This window comes from Schistocerca serialis, chromosome 8 (assembly GCF_023864345.2).
Source record: "Schistocerca serialis cubense isolate TAMUIC-IGC-003099 chromosome 8, iqSchSeri2.2, whole genome shotgun sequence".
In the NCBI taxonomy this organism is placed as follows: Eukaryota; Metazoa; Arthropoda; class Insecta; order Orthoptera; family Acrididae; genus Schistocerca; species Schistocerca serialis.
Window position 1 is genome coordinate 535,357,619 of NC_064645.1, and position 27,581 is coordinate 535,385,199.

Here is a 27,581-nt window from a genome sequence, read left to right on the forward strand (position 1 = left end):
CACTTCGGCGACCTGCGCGTCGATGGGGATGAAATGATGATGATTAGGACAACACAACACCCAGTCCCTGAGCGGAGAAAATCTCCGACCCAGCCGGCAATCGAACCCGGGCCCTTAGGATTGACAGTCTGTCACGCTGACCACTCAGCTACCGGGAAAAGGAGATAACCTGAGAACTTGTTATGAGGCTTTTGCAAACGATCTTGCCATCTTAGCTTGATCTGTAGACGCAACAGTACAGATAAATGTGTCACAAGAGACAACTTCAAAAGTAGGTCTGGGTATGCCTTTTCAAAAACCAGAGTGTATGACAGCAGCGATGGAGACACCGAAATACACGGAAACTGATTACGGTAGAATGAAAGATGCTACAAAATTAAAATGACAGGGAAAATGGAAGTGGTTTTTTAGCTAACAATAAGCATGTACAAGAAGAAATCTTTACCCGTAAATGCAGTCACAGGTCGTGGTCTTGTGGGTAGCATTGCTGACTCTCGTTCTCAGAGCTCTGGATTCGATTTTCGGCCGGGTCGCGGATTTTCTACGATCGGTGCTGTGTGTGTGTGTGTGTGTGTGTGTGTGTGTGTGTGTTTGTTTTGTCCTCATCATCATTACACCATCATCGACGCGCAAGTCGCCGAAGTGGCGTCAAATAACAAGACTTGCTGCACCAGTCGGCCGAATTCTCCGATTGGGGACTCCCGACCAGTAACGCCATACGCAGAATTCGTATTTTCATCCATAAATGCGAAACTTCGGCGCTATGACATTGTCATTATACCAGAATGCCTACATGTTTTAGCATGCCTTTTTCTGAATGCAGCCAAACAACAGAGCAAAATAGAAAAGAAGGAAAGAAAAGTAGTCAGGAAAATTTTGGGACCAAAATATAAGAATGGTAGATGAAAATAAGAAGCAATGAAGAAGTTTTTGAAAGATTAGAACGAATATTAGAAAAGTTGTATGTGTGGAAGCATAAATAGGTTAGACGGGAAAAGAACAACAAAATGAGTTTTTAACTCTTTTGACACAAACCCAAAATAATTAAGGACAATGGATCGTCAAAGTTAGAGTAGACGCGCGGGAAGTGAAACTGATAGAAGAAGAAATAGGAAAAAGGACAAAACAAGAGTAAAAAGTTTCGTTGGCTTCCAGGACAAAGCAAAGGAAAAGACTCGTGCAATCCAGACACACGAAGAAAGAGAATGACGTAGGAAAATCACTGGAAGGAAAGAAAGCAGAAAAGAAATAAGACCTAAATTATTTCATGTAGTCGTAGGCCAAAGTAATAAGAACAGGAAATATACTATTGTCCCAGGAGGAATGGTGAACATTTTGAAAAATTGTCAAGTAAACATGGGCTCTAAAATGCATACCTTAAGAGCAATGAGCACTTGTTCAGCATAAGTGATGTGTTTCACTGTCGCGAAGATGAATTACTCATAGCTTTTAAGGTATGCATTTTAGAGCCCATGTTTACTAAACATTTTTGCTTAGAATGACCGTTCCTGTCACATCGCTGAATATTGTCCATTTTTGCTGGGACACCCGGTGTACAGAACACTGAATAAAAGTGTGAGGAAGGAAACACAAATAAAGTTCTAGAAACAACGGCAATACGATCTATACTTTACACAGTGAGACTTGGTCAGTAAGAGCTTGAAATGAACACGGAATATAAGCTTTGGCTATGAGATTTTAAGAAAATCATCTGGCTATAGACAGTCTGGGATGATAGAGAATACGGTAATCATACTGGGGCTTTAAAAGCATACAAGAACACATCTTTTGCCAATGGAGAGATCATCATGACACTTCTTCAATTACAGGCCACATTCCCTGTGGATACACGTTACGTGTCTTTGATGCAGTGGTTTCCATTGCCTTCTGCATCCTCATGCCGTTGATCATTGCAGATTCTTCCGCCTTTAGAGGCGGTTTCCCACTCCTTGGACAAGAGAGTGCCCTGAACCTCTGCGCGCTCCTGCGCCATCTTTGACAAGGCCGTTGGCAAAATGAGGGGTGACTATATTTGTACGGTGAAACTTTTCTTCTTGCCAAATTTCAGGATTATACGTCAAGGGAAAGTATACCCTACGGTTTTTTTAATGAGTGAGTTTGAGAGTATCAAAAGTTGTGACATAAATGGCCGTACCTTTTCACTGCACTGACTTAGAAGCGAACGTTTATTCTTAAACCAAAGGACTTCAGACATAAATTTCAACTTAATAGGTCTACGCGTTCCTCAGAGGAAGGCTGTTCAAGCAACAGTCCGGTAGACAGTCAGATAACAGATGACAAAACCTTTTTTGGTGTGATGTAATTACAAATCAATAATTTTACGGTTTTTCCTTTTTGTTCTAGTGTGAAACATTGCTTATTGCCAAATTTCCTGATACTATATCAAAGAGAAGTAGCCTGTAGGTTTTGATTACTGAATTTGCGAGTATCAAAATGTGTGACATGTATAGCCGTATCGTTTGGTTGCACTGACACCGAATCTTCACTTTTTTACATCGCCAAGGGGGCGTAGACCTTGTAACCTCCCAACAGATTAATTCCGTAACATCGCAATAAAACGGTGACTAACCTCCCAATAATAATGACACTCATATATAACCTTTCAAAAGAAATTTCGTAATGTAGGCTTTGAATAATTAACTAATTGTGAATCTAAACTGTTAAATATGGACGTCAGCAGTGCTGCGTCATGGCCCTGAAAAATCATTCTGAATAAACTGAAAATTCTTACCTCAATGATGTCGCCGGATAACGCATATGCATTTGCCCCTGTAAGAAATTTTCTGGCACAGCCCAGTGCAATGCCGGTGACTAGATTTTGTTATGTATGAAAAACAACTGATTTTCTTTAAGATAATCGGCATGACTATGGACAGGAGAAATTAGTAAGAACTTTAAATTCAGATGAATGATTGTCAAAGATTATCTTTATAATAAAAATTATTATTGAAAGATTTTTTGAAAACATTTACACTGGACTTTGATATAACAATAGTACAAAAATCAGTTGTAGCAATTAACATATGCGCGCGGCAATAAAGAACAATAATATTTTGCTTTTATCTTATATTTCATCGCTCAGGCACCGCCATCGTTCTCCACGACCGGCCTTGGCAATTCCATAACTCCACTGCTCTTCTCGAGCTACAAAACACCACTAGTGGCCTGCATTGTCCGAACTCCTGGACACAAGTGCATACAACTCGACATCTGCTCTCTACGAGTGACCTGACCCAACCGCCCGACTGCGAGCTACTGCTACTACTACTACTACTACTACTACTAGTGCCGACACTGCTCTCTGGTCTGTGGTTCTATTGTAGCTTACATATCACAGGCAGCGCGTGAGCAATCAATCGGAGTTAGGCCGGTGTTACACTATCAAATTTCTTTGTCAAAGATTTGGTCAATGATGTGATCAAATATTCTGTCAAATATATTTGACAAAGATCTTTGACGTAGCGCTAGAAGGGGTATTACACTGTCATCATATTTTTCGTCAAAGTTCAAGATGGCTGACATTCTGACAACAATAACTTGTTATTAACCGCTGACATTCTGACAACAATAACTTGTTATTAACCGCAGTAGTTGCATGTACCACAATTGCACTGTGTGCACATGCGGAAGAGAAGCGGGGGAAAAAAAGGAAATATACCTGGGTGAAGCCGTGGGTTTTACGAAGACACGATAAAAGCGTTCAACAAAACTTGTTATGTGAGCTTATAGTGCAGGACGTCAGGTCGTAAATCAATTACTTAAGAATGGATGAGCATACATTTCTGTATGTGCTCAGTGAAGTGTATCCTCATATCACAATGCACAATATTCACTTAAGAACTGCTACATCTGCAGAAGACAGGCTCTCTGTAACCCTCCGATTCCTTGCTACAGGAGAGGGTTAGGTTAGGTTAGGTTAGGTCAGGTTAGGTTACGTCAGGTCAGGTCTCCAATCTTCTTAATCTATTTTTGTATTCAGGGTGCCTCGCGTTGTAAAGCGCCTCATCAGCTTCATACATCTTTATTAATTTTGTAGTTATACACCAATTGTATTTACCGTCAATGTTTATAAAAACACTACAGACGACAGAACGCTGCAGCGATGGTAGCGCTCCATGTGGTAACATGTCACATTGCAGTGAACATAAGAACCAAGCGACTTCTTTGATCAAATCTACAGCGAGGCTCTAGATTTGATCAAATACTGGACGACATTTGACAAAGTTCCCTATTACACCATCAAATATCTTTGACAAAGATTTTTGACAAAGATATTTGACAAAGAAATTTGACAGTGTAATACCAGCCTTACATCTGCTCGAGTGCGCTAGCAATAAATTCCCTAGTCATGGACCTCTTACAACCTTAATGTGTAACATAAATTTCAACTTGATACTTCTATCCGTTCCTGAGTAAAACGGAACAGTCGGACTGACAGAGAGAGACAGACAAACGGACACAAAGTGATCCTGCAAAGGTTCTGTTTTTACCAATTGAGGTATGGAACACTAATAAATGGAGAAAGTTATCATGAAGTATAGAAATAAATAGAGAAGCTATGTCAAAAGAAGCATGAAAATAACATACGAAAAATAGTAATGAATCATCGACCAATAGGGAGAAGACCAAAAGGGAGACCAAGAAGGAGGTCGAGAGATCAAACAGAAACTAACCGCAGACAATAAAGGTCTGGACAAGAGAAGGGAACACACAAATATCTAACAGTTCAAGAAAGAAGGTCGATTACGGCGTAATTATCATGAAAGAGACGACAGGAGCGGCACACGAGCGCTACGGAAGCCGACACCTGGCGCCGAAGCACAACGGCTAATGTAGGAGTAATGAGATCTGGCGGTGCCGGACGCAGGCGCCTTTGTGCGGCGCATTACGCAGTGATGAAGATGGAGAGGCGAGCGGCAGAGCCACCTGGCCAGGTGTGTGCAGCGCATTCTCCACGGCGTAAACGGGCGCCATTAATCAAGCGGCAGGTGGCCGGCGGCGGCCTGCGCTGAGTCTCCTCACCCAATCAGCCGGCCGCGTGTGCCGAAAAGAACAACCGTGAGATCGCGAATACGGGAGAAGGTGGCCGCCGCGCCCGCAGCTAGCGAAAGGTCGCGCAGATAGTATCGACCGAGGCGGGCTAGTCGGAGTGGCTGACACCGGTTTGCAATCGCGGGCGCTAACGATACAGTGCAGATTACGATGAGGGACCAATCGACGCCAGAGCCGTTTCGAAGTAACCACCGCCTCCTCTCCCCCCATCCCTCCCCCACTTCCTCGACCAATACCTTCCTGTAATTATTTGGTTACACAGACCTACATCTCCATTTACACGGACTAATCTGCAATTCACATTCAAGTGTTTAGTATTCACTTTCAGTCTGTTTCTCGACTATTCCATTCTCCGATAGCACATAGCGAAAATGAAAACAAATTCTTTCTGCGCGAACTCTTATTTTGTACCGATCGTCACTATCCCATTGCAGCTGTTAGTCGACAAAATATTTTGGCTTTTGGAGGAGATCATTTATGAATGAAAATTCGTGGAAAGATATAGTAGCAACGTAATATGCCTTTGATTTACTGATCTTCTGAAGGCAGTTATCAACTTGTAAATACTTTATAAAATGCATCACATACAAATGCATACTTTGAAACATCCCCTTAGAAAAATTTATCAATTACTGTAATGGTTAACCCCTTACGTTATTTGATTTTCAAACAGCTGAGCAAAACTGAACGTACTCAGACATTTCTCTCTTTAGTTACTCTGATCAACACTAAACCGACACACAATATTTTTGGCGCAACGCAATCTGACTTTCAATAATCCCTACAAAAGAATGGCAGTGACTAGCAATAACCTATACCTTTCGTGAATCACTTACCTCACAAAAATCTTCGTTACTCGAGCTATTGCAATACAGCAAGCGCCAATACTGCCAGCTAAATAAAAGATTCTAACTACTGAAGGCACTAACTACTGATAGGCATAATTAGAAAATGAAAGATTTTGATAGAGAACAAACAATTTATTTACCTTAATAATATTCAAAAGTCATCATATATATATCAGTTCATGATATACAGTATTACAAATTTACTCTTTGTGATGCACACACGTCCAGATCGTCCGCTCTAAAAAATCTGCCATCTCTCTTCCCACATCCACCACTCCTGGCGGCTCACCTCCAACAGCAACGCTACGCGCTGTTCACATCCAACTGCCCAACACTACAATAGCAAATATTCCAACAATGCAAACCAGCCACAGACTTTGCGAGGTGCCGGGGCAAGCAGTGTATTTAACACTAAATTCTTCTCGAATCTACATATGTACATGATGCTCTAAGCCCCCACTATTCTAACTCCGACTTTTGCTGTTGCACATGGATTAAAAAATATACGTGAACTGACTGTAATCAACCCTGCAAGTGGAGTAGAAAAGAGTTTGGCACCTGCAATAATTTAATTTGATAAATAAGTTAAATAAAGGAAGGTTTCATTAACGTAGTGAGAAATGATGGGTTGCTCTACCGATTAACAGAATGAAAGTTCTGTCCAAAATAACAATATGATTTATTAAGACTAAACACAAAATAATAAACAAGAACACATGAAACATTTATAATACATCAAATTGGCTCAAATTGGATACTCAAACAAACGCTGTAAAGGTGAAGTTGTCCCTAAACTAGATTGTGAGGTTTATGACGAAGTGGTATGTGGAGCCAATTCCTTGCCACTCAAATCTTGAGAGAGACACACAGCTAACCCAACATTAATTGCTGCTACTCAAGACAGAACAAAGTTAGAAAAAGACGAACAGGCGCGCTCTGCTGAGCTCTGATTATCACCTAGGAAATTCCCTATCTGCTGGTGCTGCGGACATACATTACCAAACTGTCTTCTTAACTGCCAGAACACGATCTGGCGTACCGGAGGCGATAGCTGGTTGCTTCGACGTCCTCGACCAAAAGGCGAGAGCCGACTACCACTGAGCATCCGTACAGGCCGAACACAGAACATTCCCGCCCCCACGACAGTGGCCGTGGTTAAACGTTCCAATTAGCAACTCGAAAACCGGCGGAAAATTCCACTCCATTGCCGGAGCACTACCATTCCACCAATGGAGATTCTTGGCGCCAATTTCTGCACTGATTTTGCTACGTCACGGAGTTATGCCCTGAGCAAGCCAATCACAGTTACTATTTTGCAGAAAGCGCGGGAATTTTCCCGCCACAACTGCCTGGGTACACAAGTCATTCCCACGCCTCGCTGGTAGCCCGCCAGAAAGTGTTTTCGCTAAGTTTCTGCGAAGTAACGGAACCTCTAGTCCAGCCGCTACTTCAGGCCCCTCCGGGCATGTCTTTTGTCAATGTCGGCATCTGGAAAGCATTCACTCGACTCCCTCACACTCGTCGGCTTAACCCTCTCGAGATCCGCAGAGCCCGCCTGTCACCGGACCACCTGGGTGACGAGAGACGCTGCGTCGGAAGTCCGCATGTGAAGGAATAGCAACTTTTCGCCGCATGCAATTAGAGACGACAATTGTAAGATAGAAATTTGAGAGGGGGCTCATGCCACCTCTCAACTTCACACAGCACAGTCAGTGATTTTCATACAGAACGCTACATGGCGTTACCAACATAAAAACCTAAACAGCCTACTTACAACTTTATTTACATTATTTTTATTTCGACAGGTTTCGCTCATAAACCATGTTCTCGGTCCTGTATGAAATACAAAACAAAAATCATGTCAGAATTCAGAAACGAAATGACATCCAATGTCAGACGATCATTTTGAATGTGACAGGTGCAAAATTACTTACGTCGAAAAATTAAACTGCAGCCAACATTACATATCAAAAAAATGTATGTCTCATTCGGACATACATTGGCATTTTCAGACTGGATCTCACAGTAAACAACTCAGAGATCAAGGGCTATGAAGATATCACATTCATAGGCAGGATGAAGATAACACTAATCATACATCTCGTAATAAAATGGTTTTCCAACCAAACATTTTCAAGAAGACACAGTAGTAAACATTTAAATTACATTACAAATGGTTTCCTTTATTTGTATACTTTTTTATTATACATACTTAATTACTCTATCACAACATAATCCTTTGTTGTCGTAAAGACTAAAGAGTGACATCTTTACAATAAAACATAAAAACGTTATCAGAATGGAGTCAATGCCGTACTAAAATATCCAATTCATGCTAACATACATACCTAAAATGTATGAACTCAATTTTCAGATTTTTTAGGAAACAAGTACTGTCCAGTACACACTACCTACTAAAATCAATATCTGAAAAATGGTTCAAATGGCTCTAAGCACTATGGGACTTAACATGTGATGTCATCAGTCCCCTAGACTTAGAACTACTTAAACCTAACGACATCACACACATCCATGCCCGAGGCAGGATTCGAACCTGCGACCATAGCAGTAGCGCGGTCCCGGATTGAAGCCAATATCTGAAATATCTTCAACAAAGGTAATTAGAAATTATTGTAGTCTCGATTATATGAAGTGATAAGATCAGGTACGATCCTTTGGGGGCTATCCTATGAGATAAGCAGGATCATTATCCTTCGGAAGTGATATACTAATACCATGCCAAATTAACAAAGACAATACATTCACATTATGTTCGAAATAAACGGCACTCTTAGTTTTGGTATATACTGTTGCCCACAGATTAATTTTTCGATATAAGTAATTTTTATGCTGTTACATTACAAATTATCTTGTGAACTTGTTGGTCATTTCCTTTCTGCATTTTGACATGATTTTTGTTTTGTATTTCATACAGGGTCATGAACATGGTTTATGATCAAAACTGATCGGAATAAAAGATATATAAAAAAAGTCAGTATTTGTGTGTCATGTATTTTATTAATTTTGTTTTAATGGTTATCGCTCCCAACTCCGTTAATGTATCAGTAACACTTTCTTCTCTGTTTCATGATAACTGAACATTTCTGATTTCCTCTGTCAATCCTATCTGGTAAGGATCCGATACTGCACAGTAGAGTTGGCAAATTCTGTAAATTTCTTCGTACCATAGGCTTAATGAAAATGTAGCGTTATTGAGAAATATTACTTAAATGAATTACACTGATGAAAAACTTTGTCCAGAACAAATTGTAGTAAATAAATTACATATTGCATTAACTTTCTGAAAAACTCGAAAGTAAAATAGAACCTATATCATACTGATAAATGAACAAACTAAGTTGATACTCGGCACAGGGGCTGGTGGGAGTGAATATAAAGGCATTTCCCATTCACAGTCGGTCCCATCGGCCACCGCCGCAAGTGTCAACTTAGGTGTGCATGTATAGCGTACATGGCAGCTTGTTGCGTGGCCAATTTTTCTAGAAACAGTCACATAATGTTTGCATGAAATGAAATGATCGTATGGCATTTATTGGCCGGCATATCCCCTTTGGAGTTCGGCCGCCGTATTGCAAGTCTTTTTAGTTGACGCCACTTCGGCGACTTGCGTGTCAATGATGTTGAAGATGATGATGGACACACAACACCCTGTCCCCTGCCGGGAATCGAACCCGGGCTCCCTTGCGTGGTAGGCGGTAACGTTACCGCTGCGCTACGGAGGCGGACATAATGCAGGCAAATTCATATTGAAAGACCCATTTGGTCAGAATGTTTAACTGACGCTGAGAGATATGATAGACAGCAATACTAATGATTGTCGGTAGCTGACGGTTCCAACCTCACTCTTCTTTTTAGTCTTGATACGAATTTTCATGCCTTGTAAAAGTGAGAGAACGTTGAAAGCATTACGAGCGGTGGGAAAAACACACGTATCGCCAGGGACAGTGGAGTGAGGCACCACTCTTAGAACCAATTCGTAGAAGGCCTGCCATGGGAGAGGCCACAGTCAACAGCCCACTGGCCATCCGCCACGCTTTTGTAATGTCGCACCGGGATGTCCGGCTTTGTTCTGAAAGAATGCAGATAGGAACTCCTGTGGCGCAAACTTCTGGCAAAAACAGTTCATAGCCTATGAGTGGAGTGACAAGGCCCACTTTGTAGCAGAAGACACTATTGACTGTTTCCCTAGAAAGCACACGAAGCCAGAGACCTCGAAAATGGATTGTGGTTCCACAGTTTAGGGCCTTTGAAAACGCGAGACACAACAGAACGTATTGATTCTCCAGAAAACAAATATTGACACAATGTAAGAAACGCCAGCATTGCCTAAGTTAGAGAGCGTAACAGAACTCTGACGACGAAGGTCCCTCATTAGTCAGAGAGAAGATGGAGTGAAGCGACGTTTTTTCTGTGGAAGGTGGTAGGACGAACAGTACTGGTTAATCAGCTAGGGGAAGGGGACCAGTGTTTTTCTAAGGAGGCATTTTATCGGTCCGTGCTTGGAAGAGCCGAAGCGCAGCCAATCTGAATTTAGTAACAGACGCAAAATACAGAAACGTGAGGTTTTCCTTGTAGTTACCATTCGATCAGAAATCACTCGATCTTTGTAAGCGTCCGTCGCCAGATGTCCACGGTGAGAGCCGCTGTCTCAGCTGGCCTGCCGTACCGTCTGAACTGATGTATTGAGGACTCAGAAAAACTTAGTGCTGATCTGCACTTAGGCGCTGGAGAGCCACTTCTGCCTCCACCTGCAATACTATGGTGAGATCGAAATACAATCGCGAAGTACTGTGTAGGGCTATTTAAGTCATTTTATTATAATTCGGTTATTTCAAGCTTCACTCTGAAGACTGGGATTTTAACGCCAGTGAAAGTCTTCTTTGAATTCCAGTCACAGACGTGGTGTATTCCCTTTTGTAGTACTACTGTTTTCAACTAACATCGCGACAGTCACTGGGGACTTTGCGATTACAATTAATTCACTTGTGCGATTATTAGCATCTTTCCCCCTACCCCTATGTAAGATATGCAAGGCATTATTATATTAACGTTCTCACTCTCTGTCATTTGTTTTGTCATTCATCGGAATAAATCAAGGTAATTGTAATTTGCATCTCATTTAGTAGTCATAAGTTTCCCCAGTCAGTATTTTGGAGGACTCTCCAATATTACTGTGACACCTGCTAGGCTTACCTTGGAGATTTAAAAACCAAGCCACCTTGCTTTGTGTAAAATCCTTGTTTCTATTTGTTCTTTGTAAATTATTAGTGCACAAACTATCAACTAGAAATAAAAGAAAGAGTACTATAATTGAAGAGTAGAGGAAACATCGCTTTCTAGGAATATTGCTTTTATTATTATTTTGTACTGCATTTCCTTGCTTTGTGCTAAACATACTCACCGATTATGTCACTGAAGTAAAGTTTATCAACTGTGTCAAGTTGTATCGACTAGATAGCTTAAGTGGTTTCTTATCGTATTTCACAGGATGCTGCTGCCACTGGCATACTCATAAATATCCCAAAAGCTATTTCGATACTTGGGTACACTCCTCCTATTCTAGCCTTTGAAAAAAGAAATCTCTAAAATATCCGAACGAAAAGCCGATTAAATGGTCTCCATCAGCTCACTCACCTGAAACTTGAAATCGATTATTGCTTTCACTAGCTCCAGTGTATCAATATCTCTGTTATATCTGCCTCGGAAATCAGCTGCATATTTTTCAAGATAAGAGTTTCCACTTAAGATGTTTCCTGGCGGGATATGAAAACCAAATGAAATTGTGTGACATATAGCAGTTCTCCATTTCACGTATTGTTCTATCAAATGGTTTGAAGTAGACTAGCACAAACTGTCTAGCGGCTGTCCTCAGGCAACAGAATTCAGCAGAAACCGGAAGCTTTCACTCAAACAGAATATTTGTTTTAGTACCAGCTCTCAAGATCTTTGTTGAAACCGAGCAAGGTGACGCAGTGTTTAGCACAATGGATTCGCATTCGGGAGCACGGCGGTTCAAATCAGCGTCCGTGATTTCCCTAAATCGCTGGAGGCAAACGCCGGAATGGTCCCTCTGAAAGGGCATGGCCGATTTCTTTCCCCCATCCTTGACACAATCCGAACTTGTGCTCTGTCTCTAATGACCTGGATGTCGACGGGACGTTAAACCCAATCTCCCTTCCTTCCTTTGTTGAATATCAGCGAGTTGTGTAGGCGGCAGCTGTGTGAGCCTACCGCACTGCCAGCGTATAAACACACCTCTGGTCAAATAGTAGTAGTTTATTTACGGTCCCGCGTGGACAACATGAAACAGGAACGACAAAAGTGTGCTGTTTGAGTCGTGAGCGGAGGGAAAGGCTCGTAAGCAGAATACGGGAACACGAACTTATAAGTACTCACAAACTCCTCTCCCTGTTAATTCTTTAAATTTTCTTTCCTTCTTTATTTCTTTCTTCCGGCCTTTTTTGGTGCCTCCTCTTTGCCCGCACCCTTGGCGGGGGCCTAATTCGCCAACGCCTCTGTACATCCTTATCGACGAATTCACATCTTAGTTTGATAATAAGAATGATATGGACACTATTTAGCTGACAAATGCAGTACGATACACATGAGCTGAGGTGTTCACTGGAAATGGAGAGAACATGGGGCGTAGCTGCTGGTAAACCTTTCGGGATGTGAGGTCGTGGTCCAAGAAACTATTCCGTTCCTGATGTTTCGTCCAGGACTGCGCTGGATACCTTCAGAGGCACTCTTCCGCTGAGTCTTGCCGAATGACTGGTCAGACGTCCGAGAGTGACATATACACTGTAGGAAAGGGGGCGTGGTCGAAATAACACGTAATGAGCAGAGATAATCCTTGTCAAAGATAGAACTTAACTATCGACGGTCATCTTATCAAAGATAAAATTGTCTAGCGATTCTGCAGAGCTACTGTCCATATGTCGCTCAGTTTCATTGCCTCCCCTTTTCTATTAAAATTATCCTGATGCTTACAAATTTCAATTGCTTCTCTACATAGTCGTGGATAATAATTTGTCGTTGTAGATAAAATTTCTGTTTCAGAAAACTTCACTTCGTGGTTTCCTGACTGAAGAGCATGCTCTGCTACAGCTGATTTCTCTCTTATCTACGACTATGTAGAGAAGCCAGGTCACATGGAAAGCAGATTGAAACCTCCCTTTAGCATAATACTCCTCTCCCCCCCCCCACTCCCCCACCCCCACCGAACTGCAGTGCATGGTTTGACCAACCGTTTCCCTGGATGACGGTACATCTAGACACTATCATCAACCCGGTCTAACAAGACAGGCGACAGGTTTCCATCGATCCACGGTCCAATCTCGGTGATCCCGTGGCTACTGTAATAGTAACTGTCGATGTTATTGGTCAACATGGAATATGTCGTCTGTTGCAGGGATTGATGTTCAGCAATGTACCTTGAGCGATGTGCTCCGAAACACTTGTTCTCTGCACCAGAATCGTACTCTGTCGTCAGATTTGCCACAGTTCGTTAACTTTATTTACAGAGTGGGAAACCCTCCTAACTCCACGTTGTGTGATGCGGTGTGACTGTCGCTCATTTGTGCTTTTACCGTACTTTAACCACTTTCGATAGATGATCACGACAGTAGATCGCGCACTGCCGACGAACTTTTCCGTTCCGAGACTTTCGTCCCCAAGCTCCGAGTGTAACAAGCTGGCCCTTGTCGAAGTTGCCTATGTCAGTGGATTTCTCCACTTGCGGTCAGTATCGTCCTTAGAACGATTGCCCACTCGCCTCTGCTCCGCGTATGTACTTTCCTTGCTGTGTCTCTCACCTGCAAAGCCATCTGGCGGCATTTAATCTCGTGTTGGGAAGCGGTGATTATGGTTTGCCTCACCTGTGGATGATCTGAAAGTGTCGTCGAAAGATGTGCACGATAAGGCAAATGCTTAATCACAGAACTTTTGACATTTACCATTCTCGAATACATTAATTCAGAGGAGCTCTGAAACTCAAAAACTTTTTTTAAAAATATGTAGCATGCGGAAAATCTTACAACAATAAAACCGAAAATAAGGTATATAGATGCCGCACATGTTTGGAGGAGACATAGTATCATTTCCAAAGTCTTTCTTTCGTAAGTGTAATATTTCGCATGATGTTTAGTGTGTCCTTTCAAATTTTGATTGATGTTCATCCGACAAAGCACTGATGTTTTTATTAAGCATGAATGAGTTTTGTTAAGATTGATAACTTGAATGAACGAAAGGTGACCCTCAGATGCGTTGTTGGGCTCTTAAATTGCAACATGAAGGCTGCATGAAGCGTACTACACGCGAATGAATGGCATTTCGACACAACCACATGAAGTAGATAGAACTATTGCAGTCTAAATCTTATATGTAAGGAAACATTACGCAAAGTGCTTTCCCTACAGGAAACACATATACACTCCTGGAAATGGAAATAAGAACACCGTGAATTCATTGTCCCAGGAAGGGGAAACTTTATTGACACATTCCTGGGGTCAGATACATCACATGATCACACTGACAGAACCACAGGCACATAGACACAGGCAACAGAGCATGCACAATGTCGGCACTAGTACAGTGTATATCCACCTTTCGCAGCAATGCAGGCTGCTATTCTCCCATGGAGACGATCGTAGAGATGCTGGATGTAGTCCTGTGGAACGGCTTGCCATGCCATTTCCACCCGGCGCCTCAGTTGGACCAGCGTTCGTGCTGGACGTGCAGACCGCGTGAGACGACGCTTCATCCAGTCCCAAACATGCTCAATGGGGGACAGATCCGGAGATCTTGCTGGCCAGGGTAGTCGACTTACACCTTCTAGAGCACGTTGGGTGGCACGGGATACATGCGGACGTGCATTGTCCTGTTGGAACAGCAAGTTCCCTTGCCGGTCTAGGAATGGTAGAACGATGGGTTCGATGACGGTTTGGATGTACCGTGCACTATTCAGTGTCCCCTCGACGATCACCAGTGGTGTACGGCCAGTGTAGGAGATCGCTCCCCACACCATGATGCCGGGTGTTGGCCCTGTGTGCCTCGGTCGTATGCAGTCCTGATTGTGGCGCTCACCTGCACGGCGCCAAACACGCATACGACCATCATTGGCACCAAGGCAGAAGCGACTCTCATCGCTGAAGACGACACGTCTCCATTCGTCCCTCCATTCACGCCTGTCGCGACACCACTGGAGGCGGGCTGCACGATGTTGGGGCGTGAGCGGAAGACGGCCTAACGGTGTGCGGGACCGTAGCCCAGCTTCATGGAGACGGTTGCGAATGGTCCTCGCCGATACCCCAGGAGCAACAGTGTCCCTAATTTGCTGGGAAGTGGCGGTGCGGTCCCCTACGGCACTGCGTAGGATCCTACGGTCTTGGCGTGCATCCGTGCGTCGCTGCGGTCCGGTCCCAGGTCGACGGGCACGTGCACCTTCCGCCGACCACTGGCGACAACATCGATGTACTGTGGAGACCTCACGCCCCACGTGTTGAGCAATTTGGCGGTACGTCCACCCGGCCTCCCGCATGCCCACTATACGCCCTCGCTCAAAGTCCGTCAACTGCACATACGGTTCACGTCCACGCTGTCGCGGCATGCTACCAGACTGCGATGGAGCTCCGTATGCCACGGCAAAGTGGCTGACACTGACGGCGGCGGTGCACAAATGCTGCGCAGCTAGCGCCATTCGACGGCCAACACCGCGGTTCCTGATGTGTCCGCTGTGCCGTGCGTGTGATCATTGCTTGTACAGCCCTCTCGCAGTGTCCGAAGCAAGTATGGTGGGTCTGACACACCGGTGTCAATGTGTTCTTTTTTCCATTTCCAGGAGTGTACGTTATTTTTTGCGCGAAAATCGTGTTAAGCTCTGTGTAGGAAGGAGAAGCGGCACACGTCGCAGTGCGACCACAGCATCTCTGTAGACTGCGGTCTATCTTTCCGTGATATCGGTGTTCGCGCAGGTCTCGATTCTACTACTGTCAGGCGAATATGGAATCGATGCATTCAGTAGGTTCGTATTCAACGTAACGCGGGATCTTAACGGCTCTCGTAAGAGTGCCATCCAGCGACAATACTGAGATGTAAGTCATTGTTCCGTGTATGGTACCGCCACAGACGTATCCATTTGTGGAGGCTCCGAAGAGGACGAAAGCTGCCAGGGTGCATTTGTCATCGACATATGGGCTCCGCACAAGGCGTGATATAATGGGTCCCTTAGGTACACAACACGATTACCTCTGGTTCGCATAACTCGTAATTTGACAGGAGCCGTTGCATTTCGTTTGTGTATAATCCATGCCGTATTTTCGAGGTCTCTGTGTCATCTTTCAAATAATACAGCATCTTGCCTGTGTTGTCATAACCTACATTGATACAGAGAATGTTCCTCTGTTGTCCTCGTAAAAATGTTCTCCATTTCTGTAGTCCTGGGTTGCGGAGAGACCAGCACGCCGCCATTCCCAAGCCATTACTGTTAATATGCTCTGGTATAGAGTTGAAGCAGTATGGAATGAGATACCGATGCTGTCATTAAAGCTCACAAGGGACCATCAGACTTGTTAAACACGGATTTTGACGAATCTTAGGTGTGTTGTAGAGGGACTTGTCGTAAGTACCTGGTTGCAGTTTTTCATGCGAGAAAATGTTTCATGTGTATCTTCTATATCCGTGAAGTTCATCATGTTTCGAACAAGCAAGTGTATCGAATTGTTTAAAATCCTGCCTGTGAACTTTTTTTCACATCATTAAAGAGTATATATGTCACGCAAAATTATTCAAAAATATTTTTCACTCTAATTATTTCATTAATCAATCAATCATTACAGGAAACTTCCTTCAAATGTGTATTCCTCTTGTCACAGAATTTCAGAATCGTCTTAATCGCTAACACTTGAATTGTGACCGTATTGTCAATGTGTAACACTGCTGTTAGCAAAGACACACTGAGGAAGGCCATCTGCAACAGCGGCCGAAACTTCGGAGAATTTTACAAATTAACAACGCCGTCATATACACAGAAGGCTTTTACGGACTTCATCAAAGGTTGTTTCGACTTTTATTTGTGATGAGTTATTTCTTCCGACAACCATGGCCTTTTCAATGTCTTTACATTTTTCATGTAACCATTTCGCATTAGCTTCCCTGCACTTCCTGTGTATTTCATTCCTAAGTAATTTGTATTTCTGTGTTACTGAATGGGCTTGAACATTTTTGTACTTCCCTCTTTCATCGATCAACTGAAGTATTTCTTCTGTCACCCATAGTTTCTTTGCAGCTCTGCTGAGCTATTCCTTATCGCAGTACCTATAGCCGTAGAAAACATGAAGCGTATCACTTCATTCGTTAGTATTTCCGCCGGCCGCGGTGGCCGTGCGGTTCTAGGCGCTCCAGTCCGGAGCCGCGCTGCTGCTACGGTCGCAGGTTCGAAACCTGCCTCGGGCATGGGTGTGTGTGTGATGTCCTTAGGTTAGTTAGGTTTAAGTAGTTCTAAGTTCTAGGGGACTAATGACCACAGCAGTTGAGTCCCATAGTGCTCAGAGCCATTTGAACCATTTAGTATTTCCGCATCCCACGTCTTTGCACGTCGATTCTTCCGAGCTAGTCTTTTAAAGTTCAGACTACTCTTCATTACTACTGAATTGTGATTTGAATCCATATCTGCTCCTGGGTACGCCTTACAATCAAATATCTTATTTTGAAATCTCTGTCTGAAATCTTCTCGTATCTACCGGCCTTCTCTCTCATTCCTGCTACCAAGCCCATACCCTGTCGTAGCTGTTTCTACTCCTTCCCCTAAAACCCATGACTCTTAGATTTTCATCTCTCCTTACATACTGAATTACGCGTTCAATATCCTCACATACTTTCTCCATCTCTTCATCTTCTGATTGCGACGGTAACATGTGTATTTCAACTTGTCTGTGGTGGTTTCCTGTCGATTTTGATGAAAACAAGCCCATTAATGAACTCTGTGCCCTACCTTCCTAGTCATAACAAGTCCTACTCCCGTTCTACCATTTTTTGCTGCTGCTTACATTCCTCTTGATTCGTCTGACCAGAAATCCTTGTCTTCTTTCCATTTCGCTTCAGTGAACCCATTATATCTAGATTGGGCCTTAGCATTTCACTTTTCAGATTTTCTAGCTTCCCTACCACGTGCAAACTTCTGACATTCCACGCCCCAGTTTGTAGAACGTTGTCCTTTCGTTGGCTATTTAATCTTTTTCTCGTGAGCACCTCCCGTTTGGCAGTTCCCCTCCTGGAGATATGAATGGGGTCTAGTCCGGAATGTTTTGCCAACGGAGAGATCACTTTTTAAATTTCATGCCACATGTCCTGTGGATACGCAATATGTGTCTTGACTGCAGTGGTTCCCATTGCATCCTCATGCTGATAATCATTGCTGGTTCTTCCAAGTTTTAGAGGCAGTTTCCCACCCAACGGCAAGAAAGTGCCCTGAACCTCTGTCCACTCCTCGCCCTCTTTAAAAATGCCGTTAACAGAACGAGGGTGACCCCTTATGCCGGAAGTCTTCGGCCGTCATGGCCGATGATTTTAATTCAAAGTTTAAGCAACGACGAGGATCGAACCCGGAACGCAGGATGTTTTATTGCTAACCAAAGACGCTACCCCTAAACCAAGGTCGCATTTTTATTCAAACAGGTTTCGGTCATGAGATGCAATCATATTGAGAAATTTAATAGCCGTCAGCTACCCGCTAACTGTTTTTGAGTATGTATATATCGGCTACGGTACCAGATAAACACAAATCCATTGTTACGTCATCTGGTTTAATTGTGACATGAAGACGAATACCTGGAGAAGCTCGATTAATTCTACCATCTCTGTGTTCGGGAGTCTGTTACGTGTCATAAGTTCTTCTGGAATACTGCTACAGCTTCTCGTGTAGGTATGAATGAGTAGAGACTCATAATGGACAATGTTGAGGGTTCTCCTAAGGCAATGCTGTTTTTATAGAACGTGTTGTACCATGTGTGTATCTTTTCTTTACTTTTTCTTAGGTTCTGGGACTATTTGTATGCTTTACTGTTTATAAAGTTGACTTCTACTCTGATTCGATTTCCTTCCTGATCTTTGTGTTCTTTATTATATTCGTAAATCTAAAATTTTCTTACTTAATTTCATTTTCAATGAAGTATTTTTAGTTGTAGCTATGATCTGCTTTAGTGTGTGGTTGTGAAGATTCCTTTACAGAGCATTCTATTTTTTTTTTTTTTCATTTTATACAATTTTATGTGTGTGTTGATCGCCACTCAGCTGTAAAATTTGATTGCGTTTTTGTCTTCCATAATAAAGTCAGAATAGTGGTTTTGTTTCGAACTCGGTGTCTTCAGATTCTTGCCGTATGTGTTGCAAATGTTCGAGTACTCCTTATGCACTATACCTTTGATGTGCTTGGATATGCTGTCCGACGTGTTGGATCGATACTCTTTGCTGAGGTGCTGTCTGTTCAGTAACTGCGTTGTTTCTGTTTCCAGCCACAATTGTTCTTCTTTGTGCTTTATAAGTTCTGCTGTCATGCTATTTGAATGGATTTTCGTATTCACATGCTTTTTTCTGGTCAACGCTTCATTTGGCGACCTGATGAAACTACAGAAATATGAAGTCAGATCTTGAGACATTCCGAAGTGTTACTAAGACAGAAATTTACAATAGTGCACTTCACAAAACGAAGAAAAGTTAGAACAACATCAGTGAGTCACAAGTGAAATCAATCGAGTTGTACAAATATCTTGCTATAACATTTTGCGGGCGGGGAAGGGGGCGGGGGGGGGAAGGTACGAAATGGAATGATGGCATTGATAAGGTAGGTGCTAGACGTCGGTTCTTTGGCAAGATACTCAGAGAATGTAGCCAATCCGCAAAATAGACTGCTGACAAATGTTTGATAAAACATATCGTGATATCCTTTGCTCTGTAAAAAAGTTAATTTCAACAAGTCATTGTTACAGTTCCGGCCGTATGGCTACTGCATACTATCGACAACCAAAAATCATATGACATATTCAGAACGTTGTCACATTCGTGCGTTGGGCCTTTAACTGTAAGACTGTGTCTATATTAGACGAGAGCGCATCTAGGTAAATCGTGTAGGTGAAGTAGATCATACATACTTTTATCGTTGTTAATGTCTTTTACATGAATCTTGTCGTCCCACTTCAGAATATTGCTCCAGTTTGTGAGACCCTTACCAAATAGGACTAACAGGAAGTGCCATTAGTATACAAAGAACAGCGGCATAAATGGTCACAGATTTCCTTGAGTCACGTGACAGAGTCACGGAACTGTTGGAAAAATGAAGTGGCAGACGCTTAAAGGTGAGTGCCAATTATCACGCGGAAGCCTGCTTAAAAAGTTTCAAGAAGAGGTGTTGAGTACAGAATCTACAGATATTCCTCTTCCTGCTCTGCATGGCTAGCGTAGGGATCATGATGGCAAAGTCAGACTAACTGCAGGGCACCCAGAACCATTTCTTTTTTTAGTCATCAGTCTTCTGATTGGTTTGTTGCGGCCTACCGCGAATTCCTCTCCCATGTCAAACTCTTCATCCCAGAGTAGCATCCGGCCACTGTGGCCGAGTGGTTCTAGGCGCTTCAGTCCGGAACCGCGCGACTGCTACGGTCGGAGGTCCGAAGCCTGCATCGGGCATGGATGTGTGTGATGTCCTTAGCTTAGTTAGGTTTAAGTAGCTCTTAAGTTCTAGGGGACTGATGACCTCAGATGTTAAGTCCCATAGTGCTCAGAGCCATTTGAACCATTTTTGATCAGATTAGCGTCCTCAAGTATTTGCTGCATTTATTCCAATCTCTGTCTTCCTCCACAGTCTTGACCTCTATAGCTCCCTCTAGAACCATTGAAGTCATTCCTTGCTATCTTGACAGATGACCTACCAACCTGTCCCTTCTTCTTGTCAGTGTTTTCCATATATTCCTTTCCTCGCCGATTCTTTGGAGAACCTCCTCATTCCTTACCCTATCAGTCCATCTAATCTTCAACGTTCTTCTGTAGCCATTTAAGCAGCCTTTTACTCATACTCCCTACACAATTGGAACCATAACAAACTAACGTGTGGAGACATGTAAACTATCCTCTGCCATGCTCTTCACTTCGGTTTGCGGAGTATCTACGAGGATGTACATGCCAACGTTGGTGTAGAGGATGACTGCGGTATCGAACCTAGTGGAAAGTAAAAAAAAATTATTAATACAATGTGGGGCAAACAAAAGTGGCCCAGAGAACAGAGATCCAGGGTACAAAGAATCACAGCAGAGGAGAAGAGATACAGTACTAAACTGACTATAGCAGATGTTGAGAGTGACTACCATCCATTTCTTGGAACTTTTGGGCCCTATTCAGCGAGCTGCTGAAGGCGGGTCGAAGCTGGACTGTTGGAATTGATGCAGTCTCATCCGAAGTCATCTGCTGCCGTTCTTGAAGACTATGAGGGCTACTGTCATACACGTTAGACTTGAGGGCTCTCCAGACAAAGTAATCCCGCACTGACAGATCAGGTGACCTGGGTGGTCAGACTGACCTCTGCTAACAACTATGTCAGGCGTGTAGATTGTCTAAATGTGCTCCAAGGTTCGTCCGGCTGTATGGGCAGTTGCTCCATGCTATTGGAGGCAACTGTAGATCTTCTCATCCTCCGTTAATTCTACCACAAATGGTTTCAAAACGTTGGCAATGCAACGCGCCGAAGTCAGTGTCTGATAAAAGAAGATGGGACCAATAATGCGAAGTGCGGACACTGCACACGAAACCCCAAACTTCTGATCATGCAATGGTGTTTCGTGGAAGTTAAGTGGATCTCCACTGCCCAGAACCTGCAATTCTGTGTGTTTACGTAACCAGGCTTCATCAGACATAAAAAACAGATCCATGTCCAAGCCATTTGTTGTTATCTCAGTGAACAGCCACTCACCAAACTGGTGGGGCTGAGAAGAATCTCCTGGTTTTAATGCATGAACAACAGACATTCGGTAAGGATCATGTGCAGGTTCTGGTGGAGTATACGTCCGCATGATCGAGGCGATGTGCTGGTCTCTTGAGACAGACGTCTGGTTGATTTGGTAGGCCTCTGAAGCATTTTATGGTGATACTTCAATAACTTTCAATAATTTCTTCTCCAAGCATTTATTATTTCCAACGACACTTAACGCTTTTCGACATTCTGCCATTTTCAGAGGCAGTTTTATGTCAATCACATAAAACAGTTCATTAGATAAAGGTTGACAATTATTGAACTGTATAAAATCAAATCGTCATAACTTATGAACTGTTTGCGTTAGGAGGCTCAAACTGCTCGGCTGGCCGCGGGACATGATGGGAATTAGTAGGGTTCAAATGGCTCTGAGCACTATGGGACTTAACTGCTGAGGTCATCAGTCCCCTAGAACTTAGAACTACTTAAACCTAACTAACCTAAGGACATCACACACATCCATGCCCGAGGCAGGATTCGAACCTGCGACCGTAGCGGTCGCGTGGTTCCAGACTGTAGCGCCTAGAACCGCTCGGCCACTTCGGCCGGCAATTAGTGGGGTATAAGTTAAAAAAAAGCATCACGGGAGATAAGGAAAAGGAAGGGAACTTTATTTAATTTCTGTAATAGTGAGTTAGGTCACCAACAAGTGAAATCTTGTAACAATTCAGTGCTCCTTTCACCCACATACACACAGACTTTCAAAGATAGAGATATGATTGCCTATGGCACCTTTCAAATATGTGTGGCGTACAACAGACATGGTAAAATCCTGTTTCATGTCTAAAATGCCTTTGATTATTAGGACGAGGGATCATCGCAAAATAAACGAGCCTGAGTCTGTGTTTATATGGGTGAAAGGAGCACTCAATTATTACTAGATTTCACTTCTTGGTGATCTAACTCACTATTACAGAAATTAAATACAGGTCCCCTCCTTTGCCTTATCTCCTGTGATGTTTTTTTAAAAAAAATATGTGAAGTGTACAACAGAGACATGGGAAAATCCTATTTCATGTCTACAATGCCTTTGATTCTTAGGAATTGGATTTGGATGGGAGCGTCAGTAAGCGAAATTGGCGCATTTTGGGGACTAAGAATCCGCATTTCACGATCTATAATTCTTTTCACCCTCAACGGGAGACTATTTGATGTGTTGGAGGAGCATTTTGGCTCTGGGGAACCCAGAGGCTACTCGCATGGGCCTCGATTGGTCGCCATATACTCCGGATCTGAACACATGCGAGGCATTTTTGTGGGGCAATATTTAAGACGAGGTGTACAGCAATAACGCCAAAACCATTGCTGAACAGCTATTCAGGAGGTCATCGACAGCATCGATTTTCCGAATTGTGCAGAATTTCGCTATTCGTCTGTGTCACATCATCGTCAATGATGACAGGCATATCGAACTTGTCATAACCTAAATCCGAATATCTGTAGTGACGTTTACATGTTGAGTAAAGTTTGTAACTAACTTACGTTTTCTTTCATATAGTTCAATAATTGTCACCCTGTACATTGTATCACGTCAACATTGTCTAGGACGAGACAAGTGTGAACTGTCTCGTTATTGACTATGTTGACGCGATACAATGTATCTAATGAACAATTTTATATTTTGAAATAACACTGCCTTTGTAGATGAAGGAATGGCGAAACGCGTAAGATATTGTTCGAAATAATAAAAGTGTGGTCAAGACATAAGACAAATTATTAAAGTGCATCCAAATGACTGGTTCCTCTCACGGAACTTCCATGCAAATTGCAGCTGATTTTCTATTGAACCGCAGCTGCATTTTTTGGCGGGCGGTCAGGTTTCGGAATGTTTTTTGATTTGTTCAAAACTAACATGCCTGACTCCATTTTCAGACTAATCGTTGCACATTACTCTTTGCTGGCACTTAGTCACGTTGAAACTTCTCAGCAAACAACTCACCTCACCAGAATGAGATTTTCACTCTGCAGCGGAATGTGCGCTGATATGAAACTTCCTGGCAGATTAAAACTGTGTGCCCGACCGAGACTCGAACTCGGGACCTTTGCCTTTCGCGGGCAAGTGCTCTACCATCTGAGCTACCGAAGCACGACTCACGCCCGGTACTCACAGGTGTACATCTGCCAGTATCTCGTCTCCTACCTTCCAAACTTTACAGAAGCTCTCCTGCGAACCTTGCAGAACTAACACTCCTGAAAGAAAGGAAATAGCGGAGACATGGCTTAGCCACAGCCTGGGGGATGTTTCCAGAATGAGATTTTCACTCTGCAGCGGAGTGTGCGCTGATATGAAACTTCCTGGCAGAGTAAAACTGTGTGCCCGACCGAGACTCGAACTCGGGACCTTTGCCTTTCGCGGGGAAGTGCTCTACCAACTGAGCTACCGAAGCACGACTGACCTCACCGTTTCCTTGTCTTTGTTGTCACGTAACTTTCCAAAACTGCTCATCTGTGAGCACGTTCGTCACATTGAAAGTATCTAACCAAAACTGTATCCTTTTATCCTGTGAAATTATCAATGATGAGATTGTTCTAAATTCATTATTCAGCAACCCTGCATATGACTGCGTCTGTGAACCTGTTTCTTGCACTCCTCCATTTTGCCAGAAATGCAACATGTATTTGACTAAGCAATCAAGTTTAAGAGAATAATGCCGTTTTTGCAATGGCATTAAGATGGTACTGGAAAATTAACTTTTGGCCCTGATGTTTACTTGGTTCTTTCATTGGTGGGTAACTTTAGTTTACTACTCATTTTCATATTCATTACAAGCAAAGGATGTGGATTACGATTCAGGCTGTTAGATTTAAACACAATGTTGATGTCTATATACACTCCTGGAAATGGAAAAAAGAACACATTGACACCGGTGTGTCAGACCCACCATACTTGCTCCGGACACTGCGAGAGGGCTGTACAAGCAATGATCACACGCACGGCACAGCGGACACACCAGGAACCGCGGTGTTGGCCGTCGAATGGCGCTAGCTGCGCAGCATTTGTGCACCGCCGCCGTCAGTGTCAGCCAGTTTGCCGTGGCATACGGAGCTCCATCGCAGTCTTTAACACTGGTAGCATGCCGCGACAGCGTGGACGTGAACCCTATGTGCAGTTGACGGACTTTGAGCGAGGGCGTATAGTGGGCATGCGGGAGGCCGGGTGGACGTACCGCCGAATTGCTCAACACGTGGGGCGTGAGGTCTCCTCAGTACATCGATGTTGTCGCCAGTGGTCGGCGGAAGGTGCACGTGCCCGTCGACCTGGGACCGGACCGCAGCGACGCACGGATGCACGCCAAGACCGTAGGATCCTACGCAGTGCCGTAGGGGACCGCACCGCCACTTCCCAGCAAATTAGGGACACTGTTGCTCCTGGGGTATCGGCGAGGACCATTCGCAACCGTCTCCATGAAGCTGGGCTACGGTCCCGCACACCGTTAGGCCGTCTTCCGCTCACGCCCCAACATCGTGCAGCCCGCCTCCAGTGGTGTCGCGACAGGCGTGAATGGAGGGACGAATGGAGACGTGTCGTCTTCAGCGATGAGAGTCGCTTCTGCCTTGGTGCCAATGATGGTCGTATGCGTGTTTGGCGCCGTGCAGGTGAGCGCCACAATCAGGACTGCATACGACCGAGGCACACAGGACCAACACCCGGCATCATGGTGTGGGGAGCGATCTCCTAGACTGGCCGTACACCACTGGTGATCGTCGAGGGGACACTGAATAGTGCACGGTACATCCAAACCGTCATCGAACCCATCGTTCTACCATTCCTAGACCGGCAAGGGAACTTGCTGTTCCAACAGGACAATGCACGTCCGCATGTATCCCGTGCCACCCAACGTGCTCTAGAAGGTGTAAGTCAACTACTCTGGCCAGCAAGATCTCCGGATCTGTCCCCCATTGAGCATGTTTGGGACTGGATGAAGCGTCGTCTCACGCGGTCTGCACGTCCAGCACGAACGCTGGTCCAACTGAGGCGCCAGGTGGAAATGGCATGGCAAGCCGTTCCACAGGACTACATCCAGCATCTCTACGATCGTCTCCATGGGAGAATAGCAGCCTGCATTGCTGCGAAATGTGGACATACACTGTACTAGTGCCGACATTGTGCATGCTCTGTTGCCTGTGTCTATGTGCCTGTGGTTCTGTCAGTGTGATCATGTGATGTATCTGACCCCAGGAATGTGTCAATAAAGTTTCCCCTTCCTGGGACAATGAATTCACGGTGTTCTTATTTCAATTTCCAGGAGTGTATATATATATATATATATATATATATATATATATATATATATATATATATATATATATATATAGTTAAAATTTTAAGTCATACACAAAATCTACCATTTCAAACCTTTTCGTAGCACGAATCACTCTTACAAAAAATTTTCTCAAAACGCTTACTGCGTCAAACCTTGAACATACAAATCCTAACTCTGAACATTATCTAACAAAAACCAATTTGAAATGATTTTATGTATCTTCTCTCATTTACGTGCTAAAGTTTTGTCAGGAGCAGCGACCTACCTTAAAGCTATCACCACACGTCTGCTTCCTCCGGGGACCAAGCTTTGACTCCTCCCTTAAAGCTGTCTGCACACGTCTGCTTCCTCCCGGCACCTACCTGCGACTCCCCGGTTTTTTTACTGTGCACGCCCAGCTCTCTCAACCATCAAAGATCCTCCTACTCAAAGATTTTATACTCGTTCCACCTTGCGGTTGGCAACTATCGACCGAACGAGGTGGCGCAGTGGTTAGACACTGGACTCGCAATCGGGAGGACGACGGTTCAATCCCGATTTAGGTTTTCCGTGTTTTCCCTAAATCGCTCCAGGCAAATGCCGGGATGGTTCCTTTGAAAGGGCACGGCCGACTTCTTTCCCCAATCCAATGAGACTGATGACCTCACTGTCTGGTCTCCTTCCCCAAACAACCCCCCCCCCCCCCCCAACCCCCAGCCCCCATACTATAAGTTGCAAGTTGCTCGGCAACTACTGACTATTTTCTGGAGCTACCCTGATCAGACCTTAGCATATACCTTAGCTTCACTCACACTGACACAGCTCGCACTACGCTCTGAACCGATGTGGATCACGTGGCGAGCTTACACGTGGTATGCGCGTCACCGGAGTGTGGTTATATGCATGCATTCAAGTCCAATCATATCCACTCACCCGCGCCATTTTTATTTTTTGCACCATCCTGTATAACCGTTTGTGTCGGTTGTCCTTCCTGAACCAATGAGGAACGGTAGAGTGCTAGTAGCTTGACGCGCGTGTGTGTCGTTGCAGGCAGCTACGGGCGCGGGGTGTTCTCGCCGCGCGTCGACTACGACGAGTGGACGCCGCTGGGCCGCGGGGACCCCCTGAAGAACGACCCGACGTACGACTACGTGCCGCCCGTGCTGGACAGGGTGCACTACTGGCTGGAGCCCGCCTCCAGGACGCCGGACCCGCCGCTCGCCACCACGCCGCAGCCAGAGGTACGGACGCCACTGGCCACTCTTCCAGCTACAGTCTTCTTCTTTCACTTGCGCCTTTGTCCTGCAATGGTCGCAGGGTCGGCGTGGTTACAACTGAATTGGCAAGGTCAATTGAAATGGGTGGCCGGATGCCCTTCCT

General features: G+C 44.1%; 1 protein-coding gene across 1 annotated transcript in view; it reads left to right on the top strand.

Annotated features, from left to right (window-relative positions):
* LOC126416639 (uncharacterized) overlaps nt 1-27,581 on the top strand; it is a 168,648-nt gene that overhangs the window by 126,336 nt on the left and 14,731 nt on the right. The window contains exon 3 of the mRNA XM_050084408.1: nt 27,252-27,442. Within this exon, the coding sequence (XP_049940365.1) occupies nt 27,252-27,442 (191 nt within the window). The remainder of the gene's footprint in view (nt 1-27,251; nt 27,443-27,581) is intronic.